Genomic DNA, 26,152 nt, shown 5'->3' with positions numbered 1-26,152 from the left:
CAAGTTACACTTAGGAATTTTTTGGGTTTCTCTTTCCATCTTTAGAAGAAAACTGAAAGAAGTTTTTTTAAATAATTGAATGATTGGTTATTATTCAAAATTTATATAAATTGTTTTATGTCTCTTTTTCTGAAAAAAATAAATGTTTATGTTTGGTTTAACACGTTCTATTATGAATTACAATTATCATCTGCATCAACTGTATATATGTATACTATACATTATATATATATATATATATATATATATATATATATATATATATATATATATATATATATATATATATATATATATATATATATATATATATATATATATAGATATTAAATTTGTTAAATTCTATGGTTTTTGATTGTTGATCAACTTCTTATTAATTTGACAATATTTTCTGAATCTTCTACATTCTTCCAAATTCAGTTGATGGACAAAAAAAACAAAGATTAACTCTGTGTTCCATTTACTATAAACACAACACCACAGTTGTTCTGTCACTTGTCGTGACCTCTTGAAAGTGTATAATCTGGACATGGTGTCTTGTTGTTTTGTTGCAGTATGCAGACGGATATGTAGTGTCCAAAACAATAGTAATACTGTACAATAAATCATTATACAGTAATATCAAGTACAAAATAAACAAATTCAATTTATCTACAGTTATTAAAGTTACAATACAATCAAATGTATAATAACATAATTTACTTTGTGAAAAATAATGAAAAGAAAATCATGTGTTCTGGTGGCAACAAACAAAACAGAAATGGAAATGCAGGTATAGGGATTATGGGGATAGGAGGAGTTGAAATGGAAGGTCAGGGGAGAGAGGAGAGAGAAAGCTTGTGATTTAAAAGGTGTTGCTGCTGTTGTTGTGGTTGTTTCTTATGTTATCATTGTATGTTGTAGGGCATCTGCTAGATGGGAGTTTATCTTTCCACTTCAAGTTGTCTGTTCAATTTAGGTTTATGTAATAAAATGCAAACAGATTCAGCTATGATTAATCTATGGCGACTGTTCTGTGTAGATGATATGTGTATTCTCCACTAGCTCCTGTGTTGTAGGGTTGCGGTTGTGATGGTCTGTGTAGTGTTGGTGGATGGATCCATTATTTCAGTGGGCCTGTAGGCATCTTTTCAGTGTGGTGGAAGTTAGACCAACACACATTTTTTCAGAGGACTGGCACATCCCCTCTGGGCAGGTAGAGTGGTAAATGATGTTGGTACTGTCTTCCTTGTCAGGGTTCAGGCTGGTATTATTTCTCATTATGAGAGAAGCTGTCAAATTCAGTTTGCAGTAAACGCATATATGGACCAGTTCGAATGGGGCTTTAGGTGTTATCCCTCTCTTGATGATGTTGGTGATTGTCCTTTTCTCTTCCTCAAATCTATCGTTGTATTTGGTTTGATGATAAATGATATATTGCAATACACTCCCTGAACACCTGAATTAGCCCTTAATCCCACTAGTCCGAACAACCTCAATTACCAATCTCCTATGGAATTTTAACAGCCAAGCGTTACCAACGCTGCAGGTAAAATCTTGTTACTGAGCTACCACAACAAATGGTTGGTAACACTGACACAGGTGTGTGCCGACACGCCCCATTCCCGTCAATTGCTTTCTGTTCGCGCTGCTGAACGGTTGTTCCCTTCAGCAGAGCGAAATTTAATCCTATTGCTCGACTCCTCTTGGGTATTTGAGATTTCTGGACTGGAATTACTGACCTTTCTCCCGATGTACGACATTCTGCTTGGATTTACGGACTCTTCTCCTGGATTACGACCTTCTGCTTGGATTTCTCGGCCTTTTCTAGAATATTTCGTCGTGGAACGTCTTTGGATTTGATTTCGCCGGTTCTTGAATGTGATTGATCATTATGGACAAGTCTTCCTCCTCTCCTGTCACTACTGCGCCGACCTCGACCTTCGCCTGCCCCTCGACTGGGATGCCAGCGCCCATCGCTCCTGCTCGTCTTGCAAGAAACGGATGAGTGCTTTGAGACATGATATACACTCCATTTGTCAGGCATGTAGGAAAATTCAATGTAATTTACAAACGCGTTGCGATGAATGTGCAGACTGGACATCGGAACAAATGGAAGATTACATTCGCCATCGCAAATCGCTGGCTAGTAAAAAAGAGGTGAAAATGGCGGTCGGATTCTTCATCGCCTCAAGGACCTCAGACTACGGTTTCAGATCTGGCTTAATTCAGAATTAGTTGGACAATTAGAAGATAGGATCACAAGTAGTATGACGAATTTAGTAGCTAATCTTTTCAACAATTTTCTAGCAAGGATAGTGGTAGTAGTGTTAGGATGTCTAATATTGCTTCTCTTTCCAGCTCCCTGTCTGTTCCAGAACCAGCCCTAACGGGTGCTGAGGGTAATGGAGGAACATAAGCCTCTGAGTGGGTAGGTTCTGCCGGCCCCTCGGCGGAGCAGACAGTGAAGGACCCTCCCCAACCCCCTTGTAGTATGGTAGAAAAAATGCAATGTTGAAAGCTTTAGTCAGAATCAAGAGCTAGGTATGACTAAGACGGATAGGTCAGGGGTTAGGTAGTGAGGAGAAGGCATCAGTTGTGCAAGAGTCGGTCTCCTGTTGGGTTTCGGTTTCCAGTGAGTTTGTGCTCCGCAAAATTTTCTCCTTCGTCACTTCTGTTTCGATCTGGCGCAAGGTCTCCTCCATCTACTAAAGGTAGTTTTAGGGTTGATGCCTTGGCTTCTAAGTGCGGTTCGGCGTGATCGTTCGAGGATGTGGCCAAGTATAACGCAGATTTGTTGGGTCTATCTAAAGGTTATAGACTTTTGGTGAGAGGTTGTTGGTTGAATGGTTTTACTAATATTAGAGAATATGTGACTCAAGAGTGTCCGGAATTTATGTCGGACATGCTTCAGGATTATCAGGGAGGGGCGGATTCGGTCTACCTTCTGTCTCTTCGTTCTAAGGATTCTGCCTTTTCCTCCGGTTCATATGTAGCTTCACCTTCCCTTACCCATATTCTCTGTTGCCCCGCTTTCCAGTCTCATCATCGGCTCCTTCTTCTTCTTCTTCTTCTTCAGCCCTTCCTGTAGTCTCCATCTTCCTTCCCTCTTTCTACAAATCCGGACATCCCCTCTTATGGTAACCTTTTCTTCGTCCTCCATTCCTCTGTCTTCCTCCGTCAATCTTCTGCCTTCTTCCGCCATTCCTCTGTCTTCCTCCTTCTCTTCTGCTTTCCCTTCTGCAGTTCAGCCTTCCTTGGTAGGAGCATCTTCCGGTCCAGTGAGAACTCAACTTCGGCAAAATTCGGCCTCTAGTGCTCCAGATTCAACTCTTTCAGGCATACGCAACCCCTTGCTTCCACTTCTGGCATCAGGTATTCCGGGTATTTCCCAGGGTTTGTTTCGACTGGGCCTGCGGCACCATTTCCGTTCAGCCCAAGGTTTCCGTCTCCCACCTTTTCTGCTGCGGAAGCCCCGTTGGTAACTCCTACCTCTTTCATTCTCCCTTCTTCTTCTTCTTCTTCTTCTTCTTCTTCTTCTTCTTCTTCTTCTTCTTCTTCTTCTTCTTCTTCTTCTTCTTCTTCTTCCGTCCCTCCATGAACGTTTCCACTACTCATCCTCCGCAGGGAATTTAGTAGCTCGGGTTCGGCTTCTCTCCTCAGTCCGCCTTTGGTAGCAATTTAGCGGTTTCGGATCCTCGCTCCTTCCTCTCTTCCTTTCCGTGGAATCAGCAATTGGATTCAGATACGGCTTCAGGTTAGGTTTAGGTATGCAGCATTCTAGTTTGGGCGGTCTGTTCGCCGACCCTTCGTCATCGTCTGGGCACGTTCAGCTCCTCCTCCTTCGTCTGTCTTGGACCGTTCGGACATGGCGATCTCGAGTCTCATCCGGAGGTTCAGGAAATTCCAGAGAATTCGGATTGTCCCCTTTCCAGTGGAAGGACTACAGACGTATGCTGGATTACGTCACTTCCCTTGTACCCTCCAAGCAAGAGCTCTGGACCTTCCAGGCACCAAATCAATCTCTTTCGAGTTTTTTTGCCACCAAGCCATCTCCTGTTCCCTTTTCATGCGGACTAGTTTGGTTTGATCGGGTTAGGCAGGCCTTGGAGGAGGCGGATGGTCGTCTAGCTTCAGCAGTGACTTCTAATAGGCAGGACTTTCTCTTCTTTCCCCTAGGAAGGCTATCTATTCAGTCCGGGGTAATCCTTCGGCAGGTTCAGGTTGCCTCAACAAATCTGTTGAAGCAATCCTGTCGAGGTCTCCGGCATCGACTCGTCTTGTAGGGGATTTCCCTTAGGGAAGCGGGCGGCGCTAGAAGACATTCTAATGTTATCAAACTGAGGCTCTCTCGCACTCTCTGTGGATGTTATCAGGTCTAATGAGTTTCTTAAAGAATTACGGATATATTCCTTTGGATCCGGGATTATTTGACAGCTTAATTACGTCTGTATCAATGGGTTTTAGCTCATCAGGCGGAATGCCTTGGCCGTCGACGACCTTGTAAGTAAGAAAAGGCGTGATTTCTACCTCAGCCATCTTCCACCACATTATCCGGACGTTCATAAGAGGTTCTCCTCAGAGCTCCTTTAGCTCTAGCCAATTCCTTGTTCGGGAGGAAGATGTGGCAAATATGGTAAATTTTATCGCCACCAATTCTGCTGTGGAATCTCAGCAAGCTATGATAAAAGGTAGCAGCCCAGGGTTCCCCATTCCCCTAGGGGGTGTCCGCAAGTCTTCTCCTTCAAGAGAACAACCCGAAGTCTCCCCTAGGACTCCCAAGAGGGTGCGCTTGCCAACAAGGCTGCATCGGTGCCTACTTGAGACCCTCGTCGTCACGGAATTTTACAAATAGGAGATATGTCCCTCGTCCGTTCGGTGGGAGGTTGTCTCTGCCCCATTTTGGCGGGTTTGGAGGAGTGGGGGCAGAGGATTGGGTTGTGGAGGTCCTGAGGTTGGGTTATCGCATCCCTTTCCATTCCCTTCCTCCTCCTGTCCTCCTCCCCTGTCAACCTTCCGAGTTATTCCCCCGTCTTCTATCAGAATGGCTTTGAGGAGATTCGGGCCCTGTTGGAGAAGGGGCCGTTGGAATAAGCTTCTCCTTCTCCAGGCTTTTACAGCAGAGTCTTCGTCGCAGCAAACCGGGAGGTGCGTGGAGGCCCATTATAGACCTTTCAAGTCTCAACCGTCGGGTGGTGACGGTGAAATTTCGTATGGAGACTGCACAATCGGTGCTGCAGTCAGTCAGGAGGGGGGATTGGATGGTCTCGGTGGATCTGGCGGATGCGTACCTCCAGATTCCGATTCATCGGGATTCTCGGAGGTACCTCAGGTTCGTGTCTTCCTCCAGCACCTTCCAGTTCAAAGTTCTCCCCTTCGGGCTGACCACAGCACCTCAGGTGTTCACGAGAGTCATGTCTCCTGTGTCGACAATTATGCATCGTCGGGGATACAGAATGTTGAGATATCTAGACGATTGGCTGATCCTTGCCTCCTCTCTAGAGGAGACTGTAAGGGCGAGGACTTCTTAAAACTGTGCGGGTACTGAATTCGCCTAAACCTTGCCAAGAGCTGCCTAGTACCAACACAATCTATGACTTATTGAGGGATGAGGATTCTCTCTCTTCCTTTGAAGGTTTTCCCAACCCAGGAGAGGATACAAGTGGTCCTACAACAGGTAGAGGCGTTCCTGTCCTCCTGGGAACAGCCGGTAACAGCTTGGAGAAGCCTCTTAGGGAGGATGTCTTCTCTTTCTCTCTTAATTCCAGGGTCTCGTCTCGGATCGCTCTCTCCAGGTATGTCTCAGGAATCGGCTGGGACGTCCAGCAACGAGCGCATTCATAGTCTGGAACGATTCTTGCCGTTCGGATCTTCTGTGGTGGTCAGAAGAAGAATCTGACACCGGAAGGTCTATCGACTCCCCTCTTCCCGACGTTCATCTTTACACAGATGCCTCAGATCAGGGTTGGGGCAACCTGGAGGAAACCCAGGCTTCGGGCCTTTGGGGATCAGGAACAGGAGGAATCAATCAATCTTCGGGAACTCAGGGCAATAGAAGAGGCCCTCCGGTGTTTCTCAGATCTCGTGCGCAACAGAGTAGTGGCTCTGTTTTGCGACAACATAACGGCGGTGTCGTATCTGAAGAAATCGGGAGGCACGAGATCGGCCGATCTCAATATAATAGCTCGGAGAGTCCTGAGATGGTTTGAAGAAAAGAAGGTTTCTCTTCTTCCTCAATTCGTTTCAGGGAGTCTCAATGTTCTGGCCGATTCATTAAGTCGCTCTCGTCAGGTACTGGGGGGAGAGTGGACATTGGCTCAGGACGTAGTAGAACAAGTTCTCCGGAAATGGCCAGCAACGGTAGATTTGTTTGCGACGAAATGGAACCATCGTCTTCCAGTGTACTTTTCTCGAGTAGCGGACTCCATGTCGATAGGCACCGATGCGATGTTACAAAATTGGAATCGAATGCAGGTATATGCCTTTCCTCCATTTGGGCTCATTCATCAAGTGATCAGGAAATTGCGGGAAAGTGTCAAGACGGATATGACCTTAATAGCTCCTTGCTGGCCCCAACGTCCCTGGTTCCCGGAACTCCTAGAGCTTCTCACGGAAGTTCGATGTTCCTGCCCATGCGGAAAGATCTCAAACAACCGCATTTCCATCATTATCACCCCAACCCTCGCGTGCTGAACCTAGTTGCATGGCGACTATCGAGCGAGCAGCTAGACAAACCGGACTCTCTAAAGTTGTGGCTAGACAGCTTTCTCTCAGCTTGAGAAAATCAACCTGCAAACTTTATCAAGTCAGGTGGACAATGTATAGAAGTTGGTGTCGTAAGGAAGGCCACTCCATCTCTAGACCATCTATTACTAAGATAGCTGAATTTCTGTTATTCCTTAGGAAAGTCAAGGGACTTTTGTATTCGGCTATTTCCGGTTACCGCTCAATGCTGAGCAGTACATTTAGCTTCCATCTCCCTGAGATTTCTTCTAGTAAAATCATCCATGATTTATTGCGTTCTTTTAAGACTGAACGTCCTGTTTTGCCGAATCGGGCTCCTCCGTGGGATCTATCGAAAGTACTTCTCTTTCTGCGTTCCCCTGCCTTTGAACCCATTGAAGCTCTAACTCTGAGACAGCTGACTAAGAAGGTTCTTTTTCTAACGGCCTTAGCTACAGCAAAAAGGGTGGGTGAGCTTCAGGCTATTTCTAGGTTAGTCTCTTATTCAGGGAACGATATGCATTTGTCTTTTCTACCAGAATTTGTAGCAAAGACAGAGTCGGAAGTTAACCCTCTTCCTCGTTTGTTCAGAGTTCGCTCTTTGCAAGAATTCGTTGCTGGCGACCCAGCGGAGATGCACTTATGTCCGGTTCGAGCATTGAAAGTTTATTTGTCTAAGGTGGAAAAACTCCGTCCTCGTCCACGTACTCTTTCGTCTCTCCAGCGGAATCTGTCCCATTCGCTGTCTAAGAACGCTATCAGTTATTTTCTGAGGGAGGTAATCTCCCAAGCTTTATCGGGTAGTTGTTCTTCTTTCCGTCGGCTGCAAGCCCTGTATTACCCCGAGCACACAGCATTCGAAGTATTGCCACTTCATCTTCCTTTCTAAGGAATTATTCAGTATCTTCTATTCTGGAAGCAGCTACTTGGAAATCCATATCAGTATTTACTTCCTTCTATTTAAAAGATGTTCAATTCACCTCGTCGGAGGGGTATTCGTTTAGCCCGTTTGTAGCGGCTAATTCCATCATATAGGGTGCGTTCGTTTTAACTGAGGGAGCATTCTCTTAGTCCGTCATTGCGACTAACTCGATCTAGGGTGTGTTCCGTTTAACCAGAGGGATATTCTTTTAGTCCGTTGGTTTGTAGTTCAATCGGAGAGAAGAATTCCTTGTTAGGTAACTGATAGCATAATCACAGGGAATTAGATTAGTACGTTTTCTTTAGACTAGCATAGTCTCGCATTTTTTTGTGTGTGTGTGTTTTCCCTCGAGAGTCACGGGGGTGCTCGGGTAGGTTGAGGGCTTCGTCGGCGCCAGTGATACCGTCACGGTCGGTCGTCTGACTCTTCCTAAAACCCAGTCGGGTTTCCGGAGGTGGCGGCTCTGCACACTGCTTCACTTCCCTCCATGAGAGAGGCTCTGAATAGCCACATGGGAGGTCGACAGACGGAGACAAGACTGACCTGACAGACGATCAAAGTACTCTCCAGCATGTCTCCTCACCAAGAACAGCGATCGTCAGGGTGAGTGTTAAAGAAACAAGATAGCCTAGACAGAACAGATTATGAGCTACCATCTCTGAGGTTGGTAAAGGGACGGCGCAATAGAATGATCCCTCCTCCTCTAAATGTTGTTAATCGGGCTAATTCAGGTGTTCAGGGAGTGTATTGCAATATGAAGTTTTCATAATAAAACTAATATTGTAATGCCTACCTGAACACCTGAATGATTCCCACCCTCCTTCCCCACATCAATTGGACCTTGAATAAAGCAATTGGCGGGAATGGGGCGTGTCGGCACACACCTGTGTCAGTGTTACCAACCATTTGTTGTGGTAGCTCAGTAACAAGATTTTACCTGCAGCGTTGGTAACGCTGGCTGTTAAAATTCCCATAGGAGATTGGTAATGAGGTTGTTCGGGCTAGTGGGATTAAAGGGCTAATTCAGGTGTTCAGGTAAGTATTACAATATTAGTTTTATTATGAAAACTTAATTTTTATTGCCGTCGCCTGGTTTTTTGGTGTCATTGGTGTAGAACTGTTCTATTCTTCTTCTTAGTACTTCCTCGATCAGTTTATCTTGAAATCCATTGTTTGTCAAGAGCTGTTTGACTCTCTCGATTTCGTGTAGATTTTGGTGGTGAATGTTTGCCCCTTTTGTGTTATGAGGATATCTTTTAGAGGAAGGGTTTTTTTCTCTGCTGAATTCTATGGTGAAATTTAGGGAGGAATTCTTCTTAAATTCTTTGGTTAATTTTGTGGCTTCATTTTCATCCTTAATTGTCATGAAAATATCATCAATATACCTCGCATATGTGCGTGGTTTTTGATGATTGACAAAAGTCGTTGTGTCGCTGTGTTCCATGTAAATGTTAGCAAAAAGGACTCCGAGTGGGGACCCCATGCTATGCCGTCGCACTGTCTAAATAAGTCACGTTTGTGTGAGAGGAAAGGGGCCTCTTTAGTGCATGCTTCCAGCATCGATTTTCATGTCCCCTCCGGTACTCGGTAGATGAGACAATCAACCTGATACTCAATCATATATACCATACCGACTGCAAACCACTACCAGTACCGGAGAGGACATTAAAATCTTGCTGAAGAATCTCTGCTCCAGTTGCTGTGAAACAGTCGGCCAAATTGTTCTTTAATAACGTTAAATACATCTCTTTTGTAACTGCCTGACCTGTAGGTAGGATGATAAGCTTCCCTTTACCACCAAAAGCAAAACTCCCCCATACCATGAGAGAAGCTGGGTGTTTTGCAGTACAAGCAGTGTACTTGGGTTCTGACCTATTGGTCCCTTTCGGCACCAATACACGTTCCCCCATTGTGTCACGGACAAGAAGCTTGCTCTTATCAGTCCAAAGTACAACCCTCTGCTGTTCCTGTGTCCAGTCTTTATATTTAATGGCAAAATTCTTCCATTTCTTGAACTGGGGTGGAGTTACAGCAGGTTTTGGTTTAGCTTTTACTTTCTTGTAGAACAACCATTTTCATATGTTTCCCTGAATTGTCCTTATAGACATCTCCCAGTAACTTATGGTGTTTTTCTTTAGTTTTTTTTTTTTTTTTTTTGCTGTTTGTGCAGGATCAAGATCAAACGCCCTCTTTATGAGAGCTAATGTTCGCTTGTTTATCTTTAAGGGGTTCCCTGGTGCCTTTAGATGCAAGGATAATTCTCCCTGGCCTGCAGCCTTGAATTTAGCCAACAAATGATAGACTGTTCGCTCTCTCACGCTAGTCTGTGCTACAATTTCTTTTATTGTGAAACCCACTTTAAAGCATTCTATTACTCTAATTAATTCCAATACTCTAATTATATTTTCAGTGCTTGTACAAGGCCTAGACATGTTTGTCAAGGTAATATAGGCCTAAATGCAAGGGTAGTAGAAGAAGAAAAAGCCTCGAGTCTATCTCAAAATCAAAAGTGTATGCTCCCATCATGAAAGCCAGATAGCTACTGATCGATAATTCTCCCACTGATTACTTTGCCAGTGATTGACTCTAGTTGCCAGAAAGTTAATTTCTTCCTGCACAATTTTTAGCCCAGGTCTTAGGGTGATGGTCAAAAGTGCAAGTAATTTTCGCAAACACCCATTTGTTCCGACACGATATACAGTAATACCCCGAACTTGCGTGATTCGAGTTGCGTAAATTCACAGACATGCGAACTTTTCATTGGAACCTAACTAATTATCATACACGAGTTTTTCACAGACAGGTGAACATTTGCAAATACTGAGAAACCCTGCAAAAGTGTTTGTTTAATTTTTAATGTAATTTATAAGTTTTCAAGCTTTATGTGTAAATTAACTAACATTAAATAATAAAAGTAATAATTTCTCTCTCTCTCTCTCTCTCTCTCTCTCTCTCTCTCTCTCTCTCTCTCTTTTTACTGAGATGAGAGAATTTTTGTGGTACATGTATATGTTTATTTTTTTTATGATAAATTTTTTACCTAATAATAAGTACTAATTTTCAAATAATAATAATAATAATAATGCTAATATAATAATAATAATGTAATTACAAAATTTGTATGTGATACGTATTTTAAACAAACAAATATTTTTCCCTCATCTTCTGTAAGAAGCTCGAAGGCAAAAAGCTGTCAGACATGTCACTTTAACTTGACAAAAAGGGATAGAGTTGTTGATTAGTGGTCAAAGGTTTCTTGTCATTCTCTCTCTCTCTCTCTCTCTCTCTCTCTCTCTCTCTCTCTCTCTCTCTCTCTCTCTCTCTCTCTCTCTCTCTCTCTCTCTCTCTCTCTCTCTAATAATTCATAAAAATTTCACTCATAAGTAAGGACAACTGTTATCTCTCTCTCTCTCTCTCTCTGTTGTTCATAGTTAGCGCAACCTACGTATTACTGTTTCTCTTTATGTCTTTAACTGTACAGTAGATAATTTTAAATTGGTCTAATTTTACCTGTACTGTTTACAAACTGTAAATGTGCCATTCTAAAACATAGAGACATACAGCATTTCAGAACAAAGAGAAAGAGACAGAATAAAGAAGTTTTTAAAAATGAGGTTGAGAAGACTTCCAAAAATAGATCGGTGGAATGGGGGGAGAGAGAAATAGTATGCTAATCTTCACATTCTCCTATATTCTTATGTTAACCATTTATTTTTTTTTTTTAGGGTAATGTATTGAGCTAGCTTTTAAATGAAATCACGGTAACTTTAATTTCATTTAAAAGTTAGTTTAATACTGAGTTTCCATCTTTTGATATCTAACGTAAGAAAACTCTCTCTCTCTCTCTCTCTCTCTCTCTCTCTCTCTCTCTCTCTCTCTCTCTCTCTCTCTCTCTCTCTCTCTCATATTGTTCTCTGTCTCCGAAATAATTGATAAATAATTTCGCTCTCTTAGGTAAGGACAACCCTTATCTCTCTCTCTCTCTCTCTCTCTCTCTCTCTCTCTCTCTCTCTCTCTCTCTCTCTTTCATAGTTAGCGCTGACACATTTTTAAACTTATTATTTCTCTGTACGCCTTTACCTATACAGTAGACAGTTTAAATTGATCTAATGTTACCTGTACCATGTGTGAAGTGTAAATGCGCTAGTGTGGCAAATACTTTCTAAAACAGAGACATAATAACTAAGAGTTGTATTAATTAGAATAAAAAACACTGTTTGTTCATGAAAAAATATTTCAGAACTAAGAGAAAGCAACGTAGAATAAAGAAGTTATTAAAAAGAGGTTGAGAAGACTTCTAGAAATAGATCGGTCGGAAGGGGAGAGAGACAGAAATTCTCTTCCAACTCTCTATTTTTATGTCAACCATTTGTATCTTTTTTTTAAGGGTAATTTATTAAACTAACTTTTAAATGAAATCACAGTAACCTTAATTTCATTTAAAATTTAAGTTAATAAATTGGGATTATGATTAGGGTCATATTTAGTGTTTAAATTTTAGAAATAAGCATTTATTAGCATTTTAGAGACTGTGCCAAACTTACGCTAAAATTCACCTTGCGCGAGGGGTTCTTGAACCTAACCTCGTGTAAGTTCGGGGTAGGACTGTACAAACCATTGGTCCTTTACATTAGAAATTACTTACGGCGAAGCTGGACACGGACGTTAAACTCTTGAACAAGATGGTTAGGCAGTAACTACCATTAGGCGTTTCCCTGTACGTTCGGATATATTAGATTGGGACGTAATATCTTTGCTCCCCTTCATTGATTGGGGCGGAACAAGTTCGTTCTCCTTCTTGTGTTTGCTGCCTGCGCTACGGAGAGTTGCCAAGGCAGGGGGGTTGCAGGCGTCATCAGTAATTCGCTTCCACGGCGCCCTTGGTGGCCTTTCCTCCTTCCTTCTCTTTTCCTGTAGGTTCTTCCTTATCTCTCCTTCGCCCTCTTCCAAGAGGGGGGAGGCAGTCTGGTGACCTCTTCTCAGGGGCCTCCTCTCGCTGCGCAGGGCAGTTCCCCTCGGAGCGAGAGGAGTCTCCGTCTACTAATCATCTTAAGCACAGCAGTAGTTGGCTGGATATCTCAGCTAGGATATCTTTGCCTGAAGGAATCCCGATGTTCATACGGTGTTTGCTTCGGGGTCGACCACAGTACCTGGTTGGAATGGCACAGATGTATGTTGGGATCATTCCGGCTCTGGTCCTGCTGATGTGGATTGATCGCTGTCATTGCTGGCCTTCATGTATGCTGTGGCACTGCCCCTGGCGTATCTGTGGTCTGTCTGCTCCTGCTGTTTTCCTGTGTTATTGCTTCTATTGACTCAGCGACAGTCTCTGGGCAGCTCCTCCTGGTCTCCTGCCGCAGCCGTCCTGATTGTTCCTGTCACTGCTAGTGACGTACATGTGATGTTCCTGGCAGTTGCAGTAGCTCCTGCCTTCCGAAACGCTTCTGTAGCTCCTGCATCAACTGTCCTGATCATGCCTGCTGCTTCGCCTTGTGGGTGTGTCCTGGGCGGCTTCCGTTGTGATTCTGCTTAGCTACCCTGGAGGTTATGATGTTTTGTGTCCACCATCCTGCAGAAGATGTCGGAGTGAAGGTGAAGGAAGTCGCCCTTTGGAAGTAGCCGCCATCATCTTCAGCCTAGCTTTGATTTTGTCTTCTGCTGCCTCTTTCCTTCCTCTCCTGAGGTTCGAGGGGGGCCCCGGGAACCGGATAGACCTCCGTATGCTGAAGGAGAGGAAGGCTGCTTCTTCCCCCTTGATGTCCTGAGGACATCTAGGGACTGCCTCCTTCCGAGGAGGCAGTGGGTCTCTCGTTGGCTCTTCCCAACCTTCGGGTTTTGGAACTGATTTGCATACCCCCTGGGTTTTGTGTTTCTGAAGCTGAGGACACACAGACCTCAGTTTGTGATCCTGATCTCAGTCCTAGAGGTTCTGCCTCCAGACGGGTGCTGCTTCCAGTGCTCATTCGTGAGCTGCTCCGAGTGCTCGAGATTCTGTGGAATATCGAGTATCCCGATCTGGTCTGGAGAGTACTCTCCCCGGCCCAGTTCAGGAGCAGTGCAAGAGAAAGGGCTGAGACACCCAGGTGTCCCAGCTCTTCCTGCCAGCACTACAAGCGCTTACCGAGTGCTTACCAGTGCTCGGTCGGGTTCCCAGCCTGGTGTCTCGATCCTATTGGTTTGGATACCAGAAGAAGCAGGGAAGAGGTTCCCTCCGGGAGTCCTGTGGGACTTCTAAGGGACTGATTCTCTTTTGGGAGGCAAGTTTCTCTCATTGGCTCGCATTCTCCTCTGGGGTCTTACGTTTCGGGGGGCACAAGAGGCCGCTGAGGCCGCGCCCTCGTTGCCAGTCTTAGAAGTCTGCGTCTAAGACTGAGTCTGTGCTTGGCTCTTTTTGATTTCTTAGGAAACCGAAAGCAGCCGTTCCCAATTTTTGGGAGTCCCGTAGGTTGCTCGCTATGAATCATGAGCGCTCTCCTGGCGAGAGGCACAGGACGAGAGAAGGTGCGGAGTCTCAAGTGTCTCAGTGCCGAGACACCCAGGTCTCTCAGTGCCAAGACTCCCAGGTATCTTGATACTGCCTGCCAGCTGCTTTGGGTGCTTGGCCTGGTTTCATCCTTGTGTCTTGAACCTTAGGGTTTGAGCGTGCAGGATAGGAGACAGAATTCCCCTTTAAACCTTCTTCTCGGGGGTCTCAGCCTTGAAGGAGTTTAGAGTTTGGGAAATTAGTGCTAGTTCACGCAGACGAGTTCCGCCCTGTCCAGTTCTGATTGCGTTCACGTGATTGGCTCACTCGGCTTGCTCGCCCTGCCCAGCCCCTGGTCACGTTTGTGAGACTGGCTCAGCTTGGCTTGGCTCACCCCGCTTGCCTCCCAGTCCATCTCTTACCACCCAGTCTGGATTGCATTGGTGTGATTGGCTCTGTTCGGTGTGGCTTGGCTCGCCCCACTTGGTTTTTCCTAATCGGGTTCTCGCCACTGTTCGAGCGAACTTCCTGCTCTTCCCAGGAAAGTGCTTTGCCTCGGCATAAGCGCTCTTCTTCCCCCGTGTAGCCGAGAAGGGTTTCTTGGGATCTTTCAAGGTCTCCCTCCAGGGAGAGAGGTACAGGAGTTTCACGCTTTGGAAGCAGCGAGGGTCTTCCTCTTCAAGTTGCAATCACCCTTGTTACTTGGAGAACTTCATGCCGATTCGTCAGCACGAGGATCTCTGGGACGAGCATAGGACATTTTCTCCCCCCGGACATATTCTCCCCCAGACATTTTCCCCTCTGAAATATTCCCCCCAGGACATACTCCCCCTCAGACATTTTCCTCTCTGGACATTTACTACTGTATACAATAAGAGTGAAAGTTTGTTTGTTTTTCAGAGTCATGCATGATTTATTGTATTTTTACTGAACAATAAGAACTGATAAAAACATAATTGCATTAAGGATTAAAATATTAATGTGGGATATTTAGGGTCAAATACAGAAGAAAAGTGTCATTAATACTAGTTTATTTTTTGCATTAAGGATTAAAATACTCAAGACATTCTAGTTACAACAGGCTACAACATTCGGGTAGTCTACCCTGATGCACCTACGAACACTGCTAGCCTAGGCTACTTGTAGCCTACATAAGAAACATTGGTTAGGCTACTCCCTGCCTACATTAGAACGGACACTACTTTTTTAACGCTCATTTTTTTAACATTTCTGCTTTCAGTTTGGGGGTGGCGGAATGGCGCTTCGCGCCTTATCCACATTTTGAAAGATTCTTGGCAAGTTCATATGTTCTGGCAGATGGTAATGTTGCGCTGCACACACTAGCCACATGGGTTACAGAAAACGAGCGATGTGAGGAAAGTAGTAACTGAAAACAAGGTTATATAGCTCTATCAACAAACTGCTTACTAGGCTCTGTTCAACTGTTTACTCCGAACTTAGGGGTTAACCGTACGTTCGGACATGATTGGCATAGGCTACTTTTTACGTATAAGTAAACAAACCCGCACAACATTGTGGGCTGTTCTTAGCCATGTCGTGTGCAATGCTGTACACTGTGATAACGAGACTATCAACAGAATTGGCAGAACTAGCATCCCAACCACATAAACTATCACTGGGGTAATTGAGTAACTTGCTGTGTACTAGGGGGGGGGGAACATTCCCAGATGGGAAAATGTCCGGGGAGGGAAAATGTCTGGAGGGGAATGTGTCAGGGGGAAATGTCCGGGGGGGGGAATATTACCGGACCCCCCTCCGGGACAGGACCTCGGCTCCCCCAGTGAATAATATTCACAACGCGCAACCCTTACAGTTCCCGAAGGGGCCGAGAGTTTCGGGGGCCACTGCGGTCCTTGCTTGCAAGAGCATTCTCGACCAGATGAATACTTTTCTTCGGACAAGGAGTTAATTCAGGTCAAGACACCAAGCTCCTCCTCTGCCCCGACAGAGTACGAATTCTTCTTGCCTTGGAGGGGTCTTGCTGACTGCAGATTGTTCTGACTGCTTCATGCAGACTGGGTTCTCTCTCTGTTTCTCCTTGCTGTGAAGGGTATTCTCTTCTGCAATTAGAGGTGGCGATCTTGGAGGACACCTACTGGTTTCCTCCAGACAGTCTCATGATGGATCCACGATCCTTCACTTTTAGGCTTTCTCTCCTCAAATGCGACCATCCCTGGAGAGAACCCTGCCTTCCGGAGACTGGTCCTGTCGGGGGGTGGGTCTTCCTATACCAGACAGCAATCTGTGGGCAATTCTGGTGCTAAGAAGAAGGACTTTGTCCTAATTTGGATCTCCGGTTTCGTAAGTCCCGAGTTGGCTCAACCCTTAGGAACGAACCTTTACTTGTTTCTGCATTTCCTTTTCAGAGATTTGCCAGATACTGCGGTAATCAAGGTTCTACCAGGGCACTGCTGTGTCCTTTGGACAATGGCCAAGACCTTTGAGTCTTAGTCATCTCGGCTCGACCTTAAGTTCAAGCCAGCCCTCCTCAACTCTTAAGAAGTCCCAGGCTTCGGAGGAAGATCACGGAAACACATAGCCCTCTTCTTCCCTTCTAGGAATGCACATAACTGTGTCTCTTTCCACCATTTTTCCCATAAGGAAGGAGGGCAGAAGGGAAGAGAAAAAGAAGCATCGACCGGCAGAAGTTCTACTGCAGATGCTCGGATGAAATTATACTTATCGAGTCTCTGGACCTGGCAGCGACATTGCCGAGACCTGGGAATGGATTCCTTCAGGAGAAGTATCTATTTCCCTTGGGTCTCGGCAATTCCTTTCATCAAACTTCCATCCCGCTTCCTCTCCCATGCTCCCAATTCAGGAAATGCCAGCCCGGCTAGAGCTAATTTTCTTGGTATCCTGTCATCTTGCAGAAGCTTCCCTATAGTGGAGAATGAAGGAGGTCTGATTCCAGTCCTTCTTTCCTCTTCGAAGTATTAGGAAAGAGTTAGGCTAATGCTTGATTGAGGGAACCTTCGAATATGCTTGAATATTCTCCTCACATCGTGTGTCTACTCCTGGATTCACCAATCGAGGAATAGGCGCACACCTGTAAGACTTTGTCTTGAAGGTGTGTCACCAAGACGATTAGTACCTTCTCATGAACATCCTGAACTCAAGGCAGCCTTTTGGCCTTCCGAGAATTCAGGATGAGTTTTGCAACACTCAGTGGTTTCGTTGAACAAAAAAACCACAGTAGTGGCATACGTCAGCAAACAAGTGGGAATCGATTTTTCCTCCTGTTTCATCTGTCGACATTTGTAGGTACTCAAGGGTTGTATAGCGCACCCGATAGCTCAGTTAGCCAGATACGTTCCTGGTGGGGATGTATTGGTAGGCGAGCTCGGCTTCGGGTTTGAGTGATCGGGACGGAACGTGCTGTTCACTCTTTTCCTCATGAAGATTCACGAAGAGACTGCTCGGCTGATAGATCCCTACTGTCTTTCTGTTTGCCTCCCTGCACAATAAAGTCGGTAGTTTTCTCGCTCCTTTGTACCAGACCCAGGGGCCGCTGCAGTGAGGCATGCTGTCTTTTGGGAAATATCGATATCTACAGTAAACCCCATGTATTTATGTTCTCACGATTCACTGATTTCTCTGTGGAACATATATACACATTATTTGTGGAAAATTTGCCCATTCGCAGTATTTTTCACTGAGTAATATTCACTAATTACAGTATTTTCATATTTTCGTGACTAAATGCACTTTTTGTGATAAAACTATTAAAATAATGAGGTATACGCATTTTTAGAGGGTTTTTTGTGTTTGAACTATCCAAATAGGCAGTTCTTAGTGTTTTTAGAGGGGGGTTTTAAGTATTCGCAGATTTTAGGTATTCACAGGGGGTGTGGTACACATCCCCCATGAATACGGGGGTTTACGGTACGTTTTTCCTTCCGTATTTGTCTGTTTCGCTAGGGGTTCACAAGCATTGCTCACCCTGAGTTACAGACAAATGCTGGAAGACTTCGCCTTTCGCCCGACCTGATGGCTCTGCTTCCGAGGCATCGAGAAGAGTTCTCCTTGACCCAATCTCCTGTAGCAGCTACACAAGAAGTGGTTCTTCAGGCAGTACAATACATCCCTGTGTGTTCAGGACTGGGAGACCTTCCAGCTTTCCTTGCAAGCATAGGCTTTCTCACCGAGCAGCAACAGATATATCAGGCTATTAGTGACACTGTGGAAAAGGAAAATAAACTTCTTGGTTGCATTTGGGCCCTTGTGAGTGACTAGTTCCTAGTACCTGCTGTGCTACTTCCTTTTCATACAGAGGGAGGAAGGCTACGTTTTACGCTTAGGTCTGGATAAAAGTCCCCACTCGTGACAGACAGCTTCTATAACTGTGATTAATCTTAACTTGTCCTCATCTATCTGTGGGACAGAGGTGTTTCTGTTTATCTGCTTTATTTTAATTAATTATTCCTATGTCGGCCCATTTTTTCAATGAAGACGGTGCATGTACACTTCAGAGTTGGGTTGAATGCACTGGCAGGTTTCTCATTTTGAAATACGTCTTTTTGGGCTATTTCAGCAATGGATTGTCTTAGCAATCTTAACTTTGCCCGGTCAACACTGAGTCGTACAGTTTGTACTGCTAAGAATGGTTAAATGATGAAGTTCTTTTTCGTTTTATATAATTCCCTGATTCAGTGTATTTGTATAGGAACTTTTTTCTTTTGATATTTCCAAAATAAGTTATTTCCTTACTAAATTATTACTTGCTTGTATCTGTCGTACTGAATCCTATACCTATTTCCCTATACTATTGAAGTCTATGTTTTCTTTCTAAGATTAGCGAGTCCGAATGTTACACTCAGCAAAGTAGTTCCCTAAGTAGCATATTGAGGCAGATGCGATGGTGACTTGTGGCACCATCCAGGTAACAATATCACACAATAACAACAAGGATTTCAAGATGGCCGCTACTGAAGCGCAGGTAACCCGTTCTCACGAGATGTCAGACAGGTCCCGTTATCACACAGCAGTTGATTCAAAAACAAAATGCGGGAAACAGACTGGCGGAGGAATACACAACCTCCCGACTTCTCGGCAGCTATTTCCCAATAAAAGCACAAAACACTCGAATTCCTCTTACAAAACGAATGAAGCTAATGTGGAAATACAAGTTGTAACTTAATATACCAACAATGCAAGTTATTTTACGTTAAGAAGATGGAAATTGAATTTATTATGATTCTTGCTTTTTTTTCTCGCACTGAATTAAACGCTACTATCCTTGCTTCTCATTTCCTTTTTTACCATATCTTGAGTATCTTGGTTCCACCACCAACTCTCCTATTATTTCTTTAAAACTCTGTCTCATCTCTTGGTCTTTTAGCCTCCACCACTTTATCTTGGGCTGCACCATAGTTTTCCCCTGTGCAACCCACTGTATCAAAAAATCAGACACAACTAACCTAATGTTGTGGGCTAACAGTTTCTCCCTTTATGATCTAACAGTTCTTTACTTCCACGAGATGGTCTCTTCTACACAACAGAAAATCTATTTGCGTCTGTCTCCCTCCACTACTGTATGTTGCGTAATTTTTGCTTGTAAAAAAGGTGTTGTTTATTACCAAATCAAAAGATAATGCAAAATCTACTATAAGTTCTTCATTCATTTCTCCCATTCCATGTCCTCCATGAATCCTGCTGAAATATTCCCGACTGCATCCAATGTGTCCATTCAGGTCACCTCCAATCACCAGTCTTTCTTCCATTTCTATTGATGTAATCATCTCATCCATTTCCCTCCAGAATCTGTTTTTAACTTCCTCATCACAGCCCACTTGTGGTGCATAAGCATTGACTACATTTAGAGTGTGTCCCCCACAGCACAGTTTCACTTTCATTATTCTACAGCTTTTTCTTTCAACCTCAGCTACATTTTCCTTCATTTCCTTACTAAGAACAACCCCAACTCCACATCTTCCCCTTTCATCAGTTCCACTATACAGCATCTTAAATCCACTATCAATCTCTCTTGCCTTGTTTCCCTTCCACCTTGTCTCATGCACACACACAATATCAATTTTCCTTCTCTCCATAACATCTGCCACCTCCCCACTTCGCCCGGTCATGGTGCCAACATTCAGAGTCCCAATTCTATGCTCTTGGACTTTCTTCTTTAACCACACCCATCCTTGACGTGGTAGCCCTTGCCCATTTATCGGGTGGGCAGGCGAAGCCCGCCCACGTCACTTGAACAAGGTATGCCCTGCCCTTCTCTTGGCTGTTCCTGGCTACTATCCATGGTTTTGGCAGAGGTGTCACGGCCGGATGCCCTTCCTGCCGCCAACCCTCGCCATTTACCCGGGCTTGGGACTGGCGTAAAGTTGTGCTGGCTTGCACCCCCTGTGGCTGGTTTTCTGAGCGCTTCTTATATACCTGTATATATATAATCATATATATGTACAGTATTAAACTTGCAGTAATTGAGCTGTAGTGCTAAGAACAAAATACTGAATTCAAAGGTACTTCTGCCTTACCATTAGGCCAAAGTACCCTACCAACAAGAGGAGTCTTCGCTTCCTTGATCCAAAACTTGAAACTTGCAAGTTGAACTGAGGAAAGTGAAAAAACTTATATCGTATCTAAGTCCTAACTCAGCTCTAAGCAGCTTCAAAAACTGTTAATAGTTGCAGTAGTATCCGAGAACCAGCATTAAAGGATACACTTCTGAGATCAACTCTGTCGTTTAGATTAAGCTAGCAACATGCCAGCACATCACCTAGGTTATAACCTCTCCTTGACAGACGTACTTCCAAGGCTAATGGGAGGAATGTCTTATTCCTTTTACAACTCGGTTGTAAAGTAATGGAAACAGTTGTGCACAAATTATATAAAGTAGCCCTGCACAACCACCAGTAGCTGTTTTTGACAATGTCCCATCATTGTCTCCTTAACATGTAAGTGTTTAAGGCCATCACCTAAGACGTCTCGAATCAGGAGATTAGAAATTCCTAGCACTGCCTTTAAAGTCTTCCCTCTGGGGTCTTGCCCCTACAACCATTTTTGCATGTAAGTTCCATGTACAATTTCCCAAACCACTCTCAAGTTTTGCTTCAGTAGTGATGTGGCTCACATTGTAAGTGGAAAAATTACACTTGTAATCGTAACTGATGTTTTGAACTCCCAGTTCAAGTAGGCTGTGTGGATTCTCAGAAGGCTGTGTGAAGTTTCAAAAGTGTCTGGCAAAGCATCAAGAAGAACCTTTATTAGTGATGGTTCTCAGTGAAGGATACTTTGTACCTTTTGTTATATTTTTACTTCTATTAACTTCCTGATGTCCTCTCCATGCTCTTCACACAGAGAAGTTCAGAGTTGGGGAGGGTAGATTGGACAGTAGTTATGCAACGAGGCTATCGAGCCATGGTTATTTCCTGTCTCAAAAAGTTTATTCATATTACTCCATTTTCAATGAGTCATTCAGTTTGGTCCTGGCAGCCTTTTGGAAAGGCAAAGGATGATTTCTGTCGACATGTAGGACACGTATTTCCACATCCAAGTACACCATCAGTCGAAGTAAAGTATTCTCCTGTGAGTTGAAGTTTCAGTAGTATGGAGTCATCTGCTTGGAATCAGCGTAGTTCTCTCATATTTGGATGGTTCAGTCTCATCAGTTTGTTTTTATAATGACCTTGAGGGTGAAGAATTATGTTTTATGTCTAGCCTCAGGAGTGGGCATTATGTTCAATGTTGACTAATCTATGCTTTTCTGATCCAGTCAGTTGTTTATCTGGGGATGAAAATCAGCTCTCTCTTGTTGTGGGTTTTCCAACAGAGAGATGGATAGACAATTTTCTACCACTTTTGAGAACTGTAATGGGTTGGTCTCTAGACCTCAAGAACCTTTACACTGTCCTCGGATGTCTCAGAGGCAGATTGGGGGCTATTCTGAGAAACATTTGTTGTCAGGGAGTTGGAATGTAAGCATCCTACAGCTCTTGGCAGTTTGGAATGGTCTTATGCAAGTCTCAATTCTTAAACATGATGACATTGAGACACAGAGCAAGAGATCTGTTCAGGTTATCAAAGAAACTTTCTTATCCCTTGGACAGAGTCCAACAACGTCATTCCATTACTTCATTTGATCCTAGGAAAAAACTGTAATTGAAGACCAACTCAGCAGAAAAGGGCAAGGTCTTCAGTCAGAGTTGTGGAACCTCAGGTTTGTCAGAAGTTGTGGAACCTTTGGGGAGACCCAAACACCCATCTGTTCACGACTGCCCAAAACACTACACTACCATTTTACTGCTCTCCATGCCAGGATCCTCAAGGCACTGGTAGTTGATGCCTTCCTTCAAGGAGGTTGAATCTAGACCTTTATGCTTTTCCTCTGTATGCTTTTTTGAAGAAAAACTCAGGTTATGAGCTTTGCAGAACACAAGGATGATTTTGATAGCTCATTCGTGGCCCCAAAGGGAATGGTTCCCCTAACTTCCTTTCCTGGCAGTAGATGTTTGTCATCTTCTTCCATTCAGGAAAATCTTTTCAGACAGTCTCATTCAGGAAGATTTCATCAAACCTCCACGTGCTTCATCTGACTGTGTGGAGATTGTCATTTGCCTGTTATGAGCTAAGGGCATTTCTAGAATGGCCAAGGAAGCAATTTTAAATCTAGAAGGCCCCCCACTGTTAGACTTGTTTATCAATAACAGTGGTTAGTTTATTGATCTTGGTGCTTGTCCAGAGTGATATCCAGCACCCATTCCACTAGATATCCTGATTTAAGTTGTACCAGCATCTCAGGTATGCAAAGCAGTTTTCTGGCACAGCAATCAGAGGCTATCACTTTACATTGCTTTCAGGTCTTCATCATGTTGACTGGAATATTGCTCACGATTTAAAGTTTGAAGAGGTTTGCAATCTTTTGTGCTTGAAATTTTATCTTTTCCTTCAATGCTTAGAGAAAAGATAGAGGTGAAAGCCCTTCCCAGATTTGTGACAGTGCCTAATTTAACTGTTTTGGTAGGCAATGAAGAAATGGCTGTCTTTATGTCCAGTTAGACCTATTAAGGGATTATATTAGCAAGTCTCAAGCCCTTTCTTGTTTTTGGGCTTTGTCTAGTGGCAACCTTTCTCTTTTCTTTCATTGCTTAAAGAAAAGGTATAGAAGTGAAAGCCCTTCCCAGATTTGTGACAGTGCCTAATTTAACTGCTTAGATAGGCAATGAAGAAATGGCTGCCATATGTCCAGTTAGAACTCTTAAGGGTTTACCTAGACAGACATAAACCTTTAAGAGGAGAGGATAAGAATTTATCTGTGGTGTCAGAAGGCCAAACACCCCTATGGCCAAGATGGCTAAAGTCAATGCACATAGAGTTGATTCCTGAGCTTTTACCATTTTTGGAAATGAGCCTCATGGCTTGTGTACTGTAAACATTTCTTCATTTCCTTTAAAACCTTTTTCTAGGGAAGGTTGTCATGAAGCTCAGGGGAAATGTAACTGTTTTTGCATTACTATTTGCAAAATGTTCAAATTTACTATGAGATGTAAAGCCCTTAGTCCTATAGTTGCGACGGGGATGCTTTCTCCTGGACCAAATATGATAGTAACCTTGCTTTCTATCTTATCATTAGTTGTTAGGAAATCCTGCTATTGAATTTTGGAGGCATGAAGATACATATTGGTGTACAGTGTAGGAGTTCACCTTCATATGTGAAGGTGGTAGTTATCTTTAGTTTTGGACTATCGGTTATGGGCTTTCTACTCAGGCGCAGGAGTCACTAGTACTCTACGAGATAGGGTCCTTTTTTCCCCTGTTAGGATCCTCTGACAAGTATCACTGAGAGGGCCTAATGCCCTGTTTTGGCTCCTGCATCTGGGGACAGCACTTGCCAGTAAGGATCACACAACAGGCAGGAATGTTGAGCTTTTTTCTCCCCATTAAAAAGCTTTTAGTTCACTTGGTTGAACATTGTTTCTCTGGCTGCACTAACCTACCATCTTCATACAATTGGGTAGTCAGCTAACTTTAACAGTAGGTAAGATTCATTCCAAATAATGAATTTTCATGATAAAATTATTTATTTGGATACTTACCTACTGTTAAAGTGGGAACCCACCTAGCCTCCCCACATCTTTGTGGGTGGTCATGAGGAATTCTGACAAGAAATGTAAACATTCCAATGCCACCTGGTGGGAAACAGGTGATTACAGGGACAGACCTAGTGGGTTAGCCAAGCATTATTTTTGTTTTTTTAAAATGCCAATCACGCCTAATGGCACGAAGATATAAACTAACTTTAACAGTAGATAAGTATCCAAATAATTAATTTTATCATGAAAATTTTCATTTTTGTTTGATTGGGTAGACTCTGAAAAGACTGTACTGTTACATTTATACTTTAGGTAAAGTGTGATAACAACCTCTTGTGGCCATAGAAAGGTAAAAATCCCTGCTTTACAATGCCTGTTTTGCTTGTCTAGGCAGGTACACCAAGAATGAAATTATAGGTATCTGTTAACAAGTGGTTAACATTTAGAGATCCTTTATTTGTGGAGTCCATTTCTAATATCAGTAGATTCTAGTCCTTGTATTTATAGCTATTCAATGGTCTCTTTGTCTTCATTAAACAAAGAAGAGGTTTATCATATTTATTTTAAGATTTTGCATTTTTTCTTAATTCTATACTAAGTGAGCAATTTTCCATGAACTGCTTATTCTTGGCACTGATGTTATACTTGTTTAAATGCAATAATGCTGATGATACTAGTTTTTCGTTTTTCAATAGTGCCCCATATAAGTGCAGTTTGAAAAGTTTACTTTTTTTTGTAATAAACATATAAAGGATTACTGTTGATCATCTGTTGAATGAATTATCTGTCACTATATTGGTTTTTTGTATTTACCAGGTTTTTTGTACTAAGTTTATGACCTGAAAACCAAATTGGTTATGTTAGGCATTTCATTGATAGTCTTTCAACTGATTCTTATGATTTGTCATTGAGCTAGACCTTTTAGGGTCAAGTGATTCGTATGATTATGGATGCATTTTACATGAAACTTAGTTGATAATGTTCAGTGTATCCACAATTTTGGGTAATATTTATACTTCTATGCCTTTTCTTGTTGCAACTCTTATCTTTTTATTTGGTGTAATCAGAGCATCAGTAAATCAGCTTGCTAGTTTTACGTGAGCAAGTTATATTGTGCCTGTTATAGTAAGGTTAATTTTTATTGACATAGTTGATAACAATTTATAGAGTTCTTATATTGTACATTTATCAGATAACAAATGCTAATTCATCTGTACCCTTTTTCTAGCTGAAAGTGTTGAAACTTGGTTTGATCGTCTTCGTCAAGCTGAAAGAGAGCTCAGCGCTACAATAACTCGCAAATTTGATGATGCTGTTAAGAGAGAAGACATGGCTAGTGTTGACAGGTTTTTCAAATTGTTTCCACTATTAAACAAACATGAGGAAGGTCTTAAGAAATTTACAACTTATCTGTGTGCTGAAGTGAGTGATAAACAGGTTTTTTACCATAGAATATTGAAATACTTAATCTGAATAACTTGAGATTATAATTTCTGGTGTGCTCATTTTTTTACAATGCTAATTTTTAGTTTTTGTTGAAACCACTCATTGTAAGCATGGCAGTTTTAATAGGATACCAAGCCACACAGGTCAAGTTTTTCAGTATTTGAAACCAAATTTTTGCTGAGTGCAGTTAGGGAAAGTTGTGTTGTCATGGGGCTCACTGTGTGGAGCTATTAGGAGCTTTACAAAAAATAAAACTTTCTTAAAACCTATATTTTTTACTAATGTACTTTCACATTCACATGATCTCACAGAGGTATAAAATTATTCATTAAAACTGTCTTAGCCTAAGCCATATACACTAAGATTCTTATACTGTACTAAGATTTTTAAATAATTGACTTACCAAGCAGTTACATAGCTACAGTACTAATTTTCTACATGGCAGTCTCACAAAATTCAAATTTTTGCGGTGGTGCTACCATCGCTTGTTTAGGTGACAGGGTCCCGTTCACTTTTGGGACTGATAGGTGCAACTCAGCAGAGAGCCTCAAT

At 43.0% G+C, this 26,152-nt stretch overlaps 1 protein-coding gene across 1 annotated transcript in view; it reads left to right on the top strand.

Annotated features, from left to right (window-relative positions):
• The window catches only part of Cog4 (conserved oligomeric Golgi complex subunit 4), a 118,307-nt gene that overhangs the window by 28,339 nt on the left and 63,816 nt on the right, over nt 1-26,152 (top strand). Inside the window, exon 5 of the mRNA XM_067112231.1 lies at nt 25,383-25,576. Coding sequence (XP_066968332.1) covers nt 25,383-25,576 — 194 coding nt within the window. The remainder of the gene's footprint in view (nt 1-25,382; nt 25,577-26,152) is intronic.

The sequence above is a fragment of the Macrobrachium rosenbergii genome, chromosome 12 (genome assembly GCF_040412425.1).
Source record: "Macrobrachium rosenbergii isolate ZJJX-2024 chromosome 12, ASM4041242v1, whole genome shotgun sequence".
NCBI lineage: Eukaryota > Metazoa > Arthropoda > Malacostraca > Decapoda > Palaemonidae > Macrobrachium > Macrobrachium rosenbergii.
The sequence above is the reverse complement of the archived record's forward strand: the minus strand, read 5'-3'. Positions and strand labels throughout refer to the sequence as shown.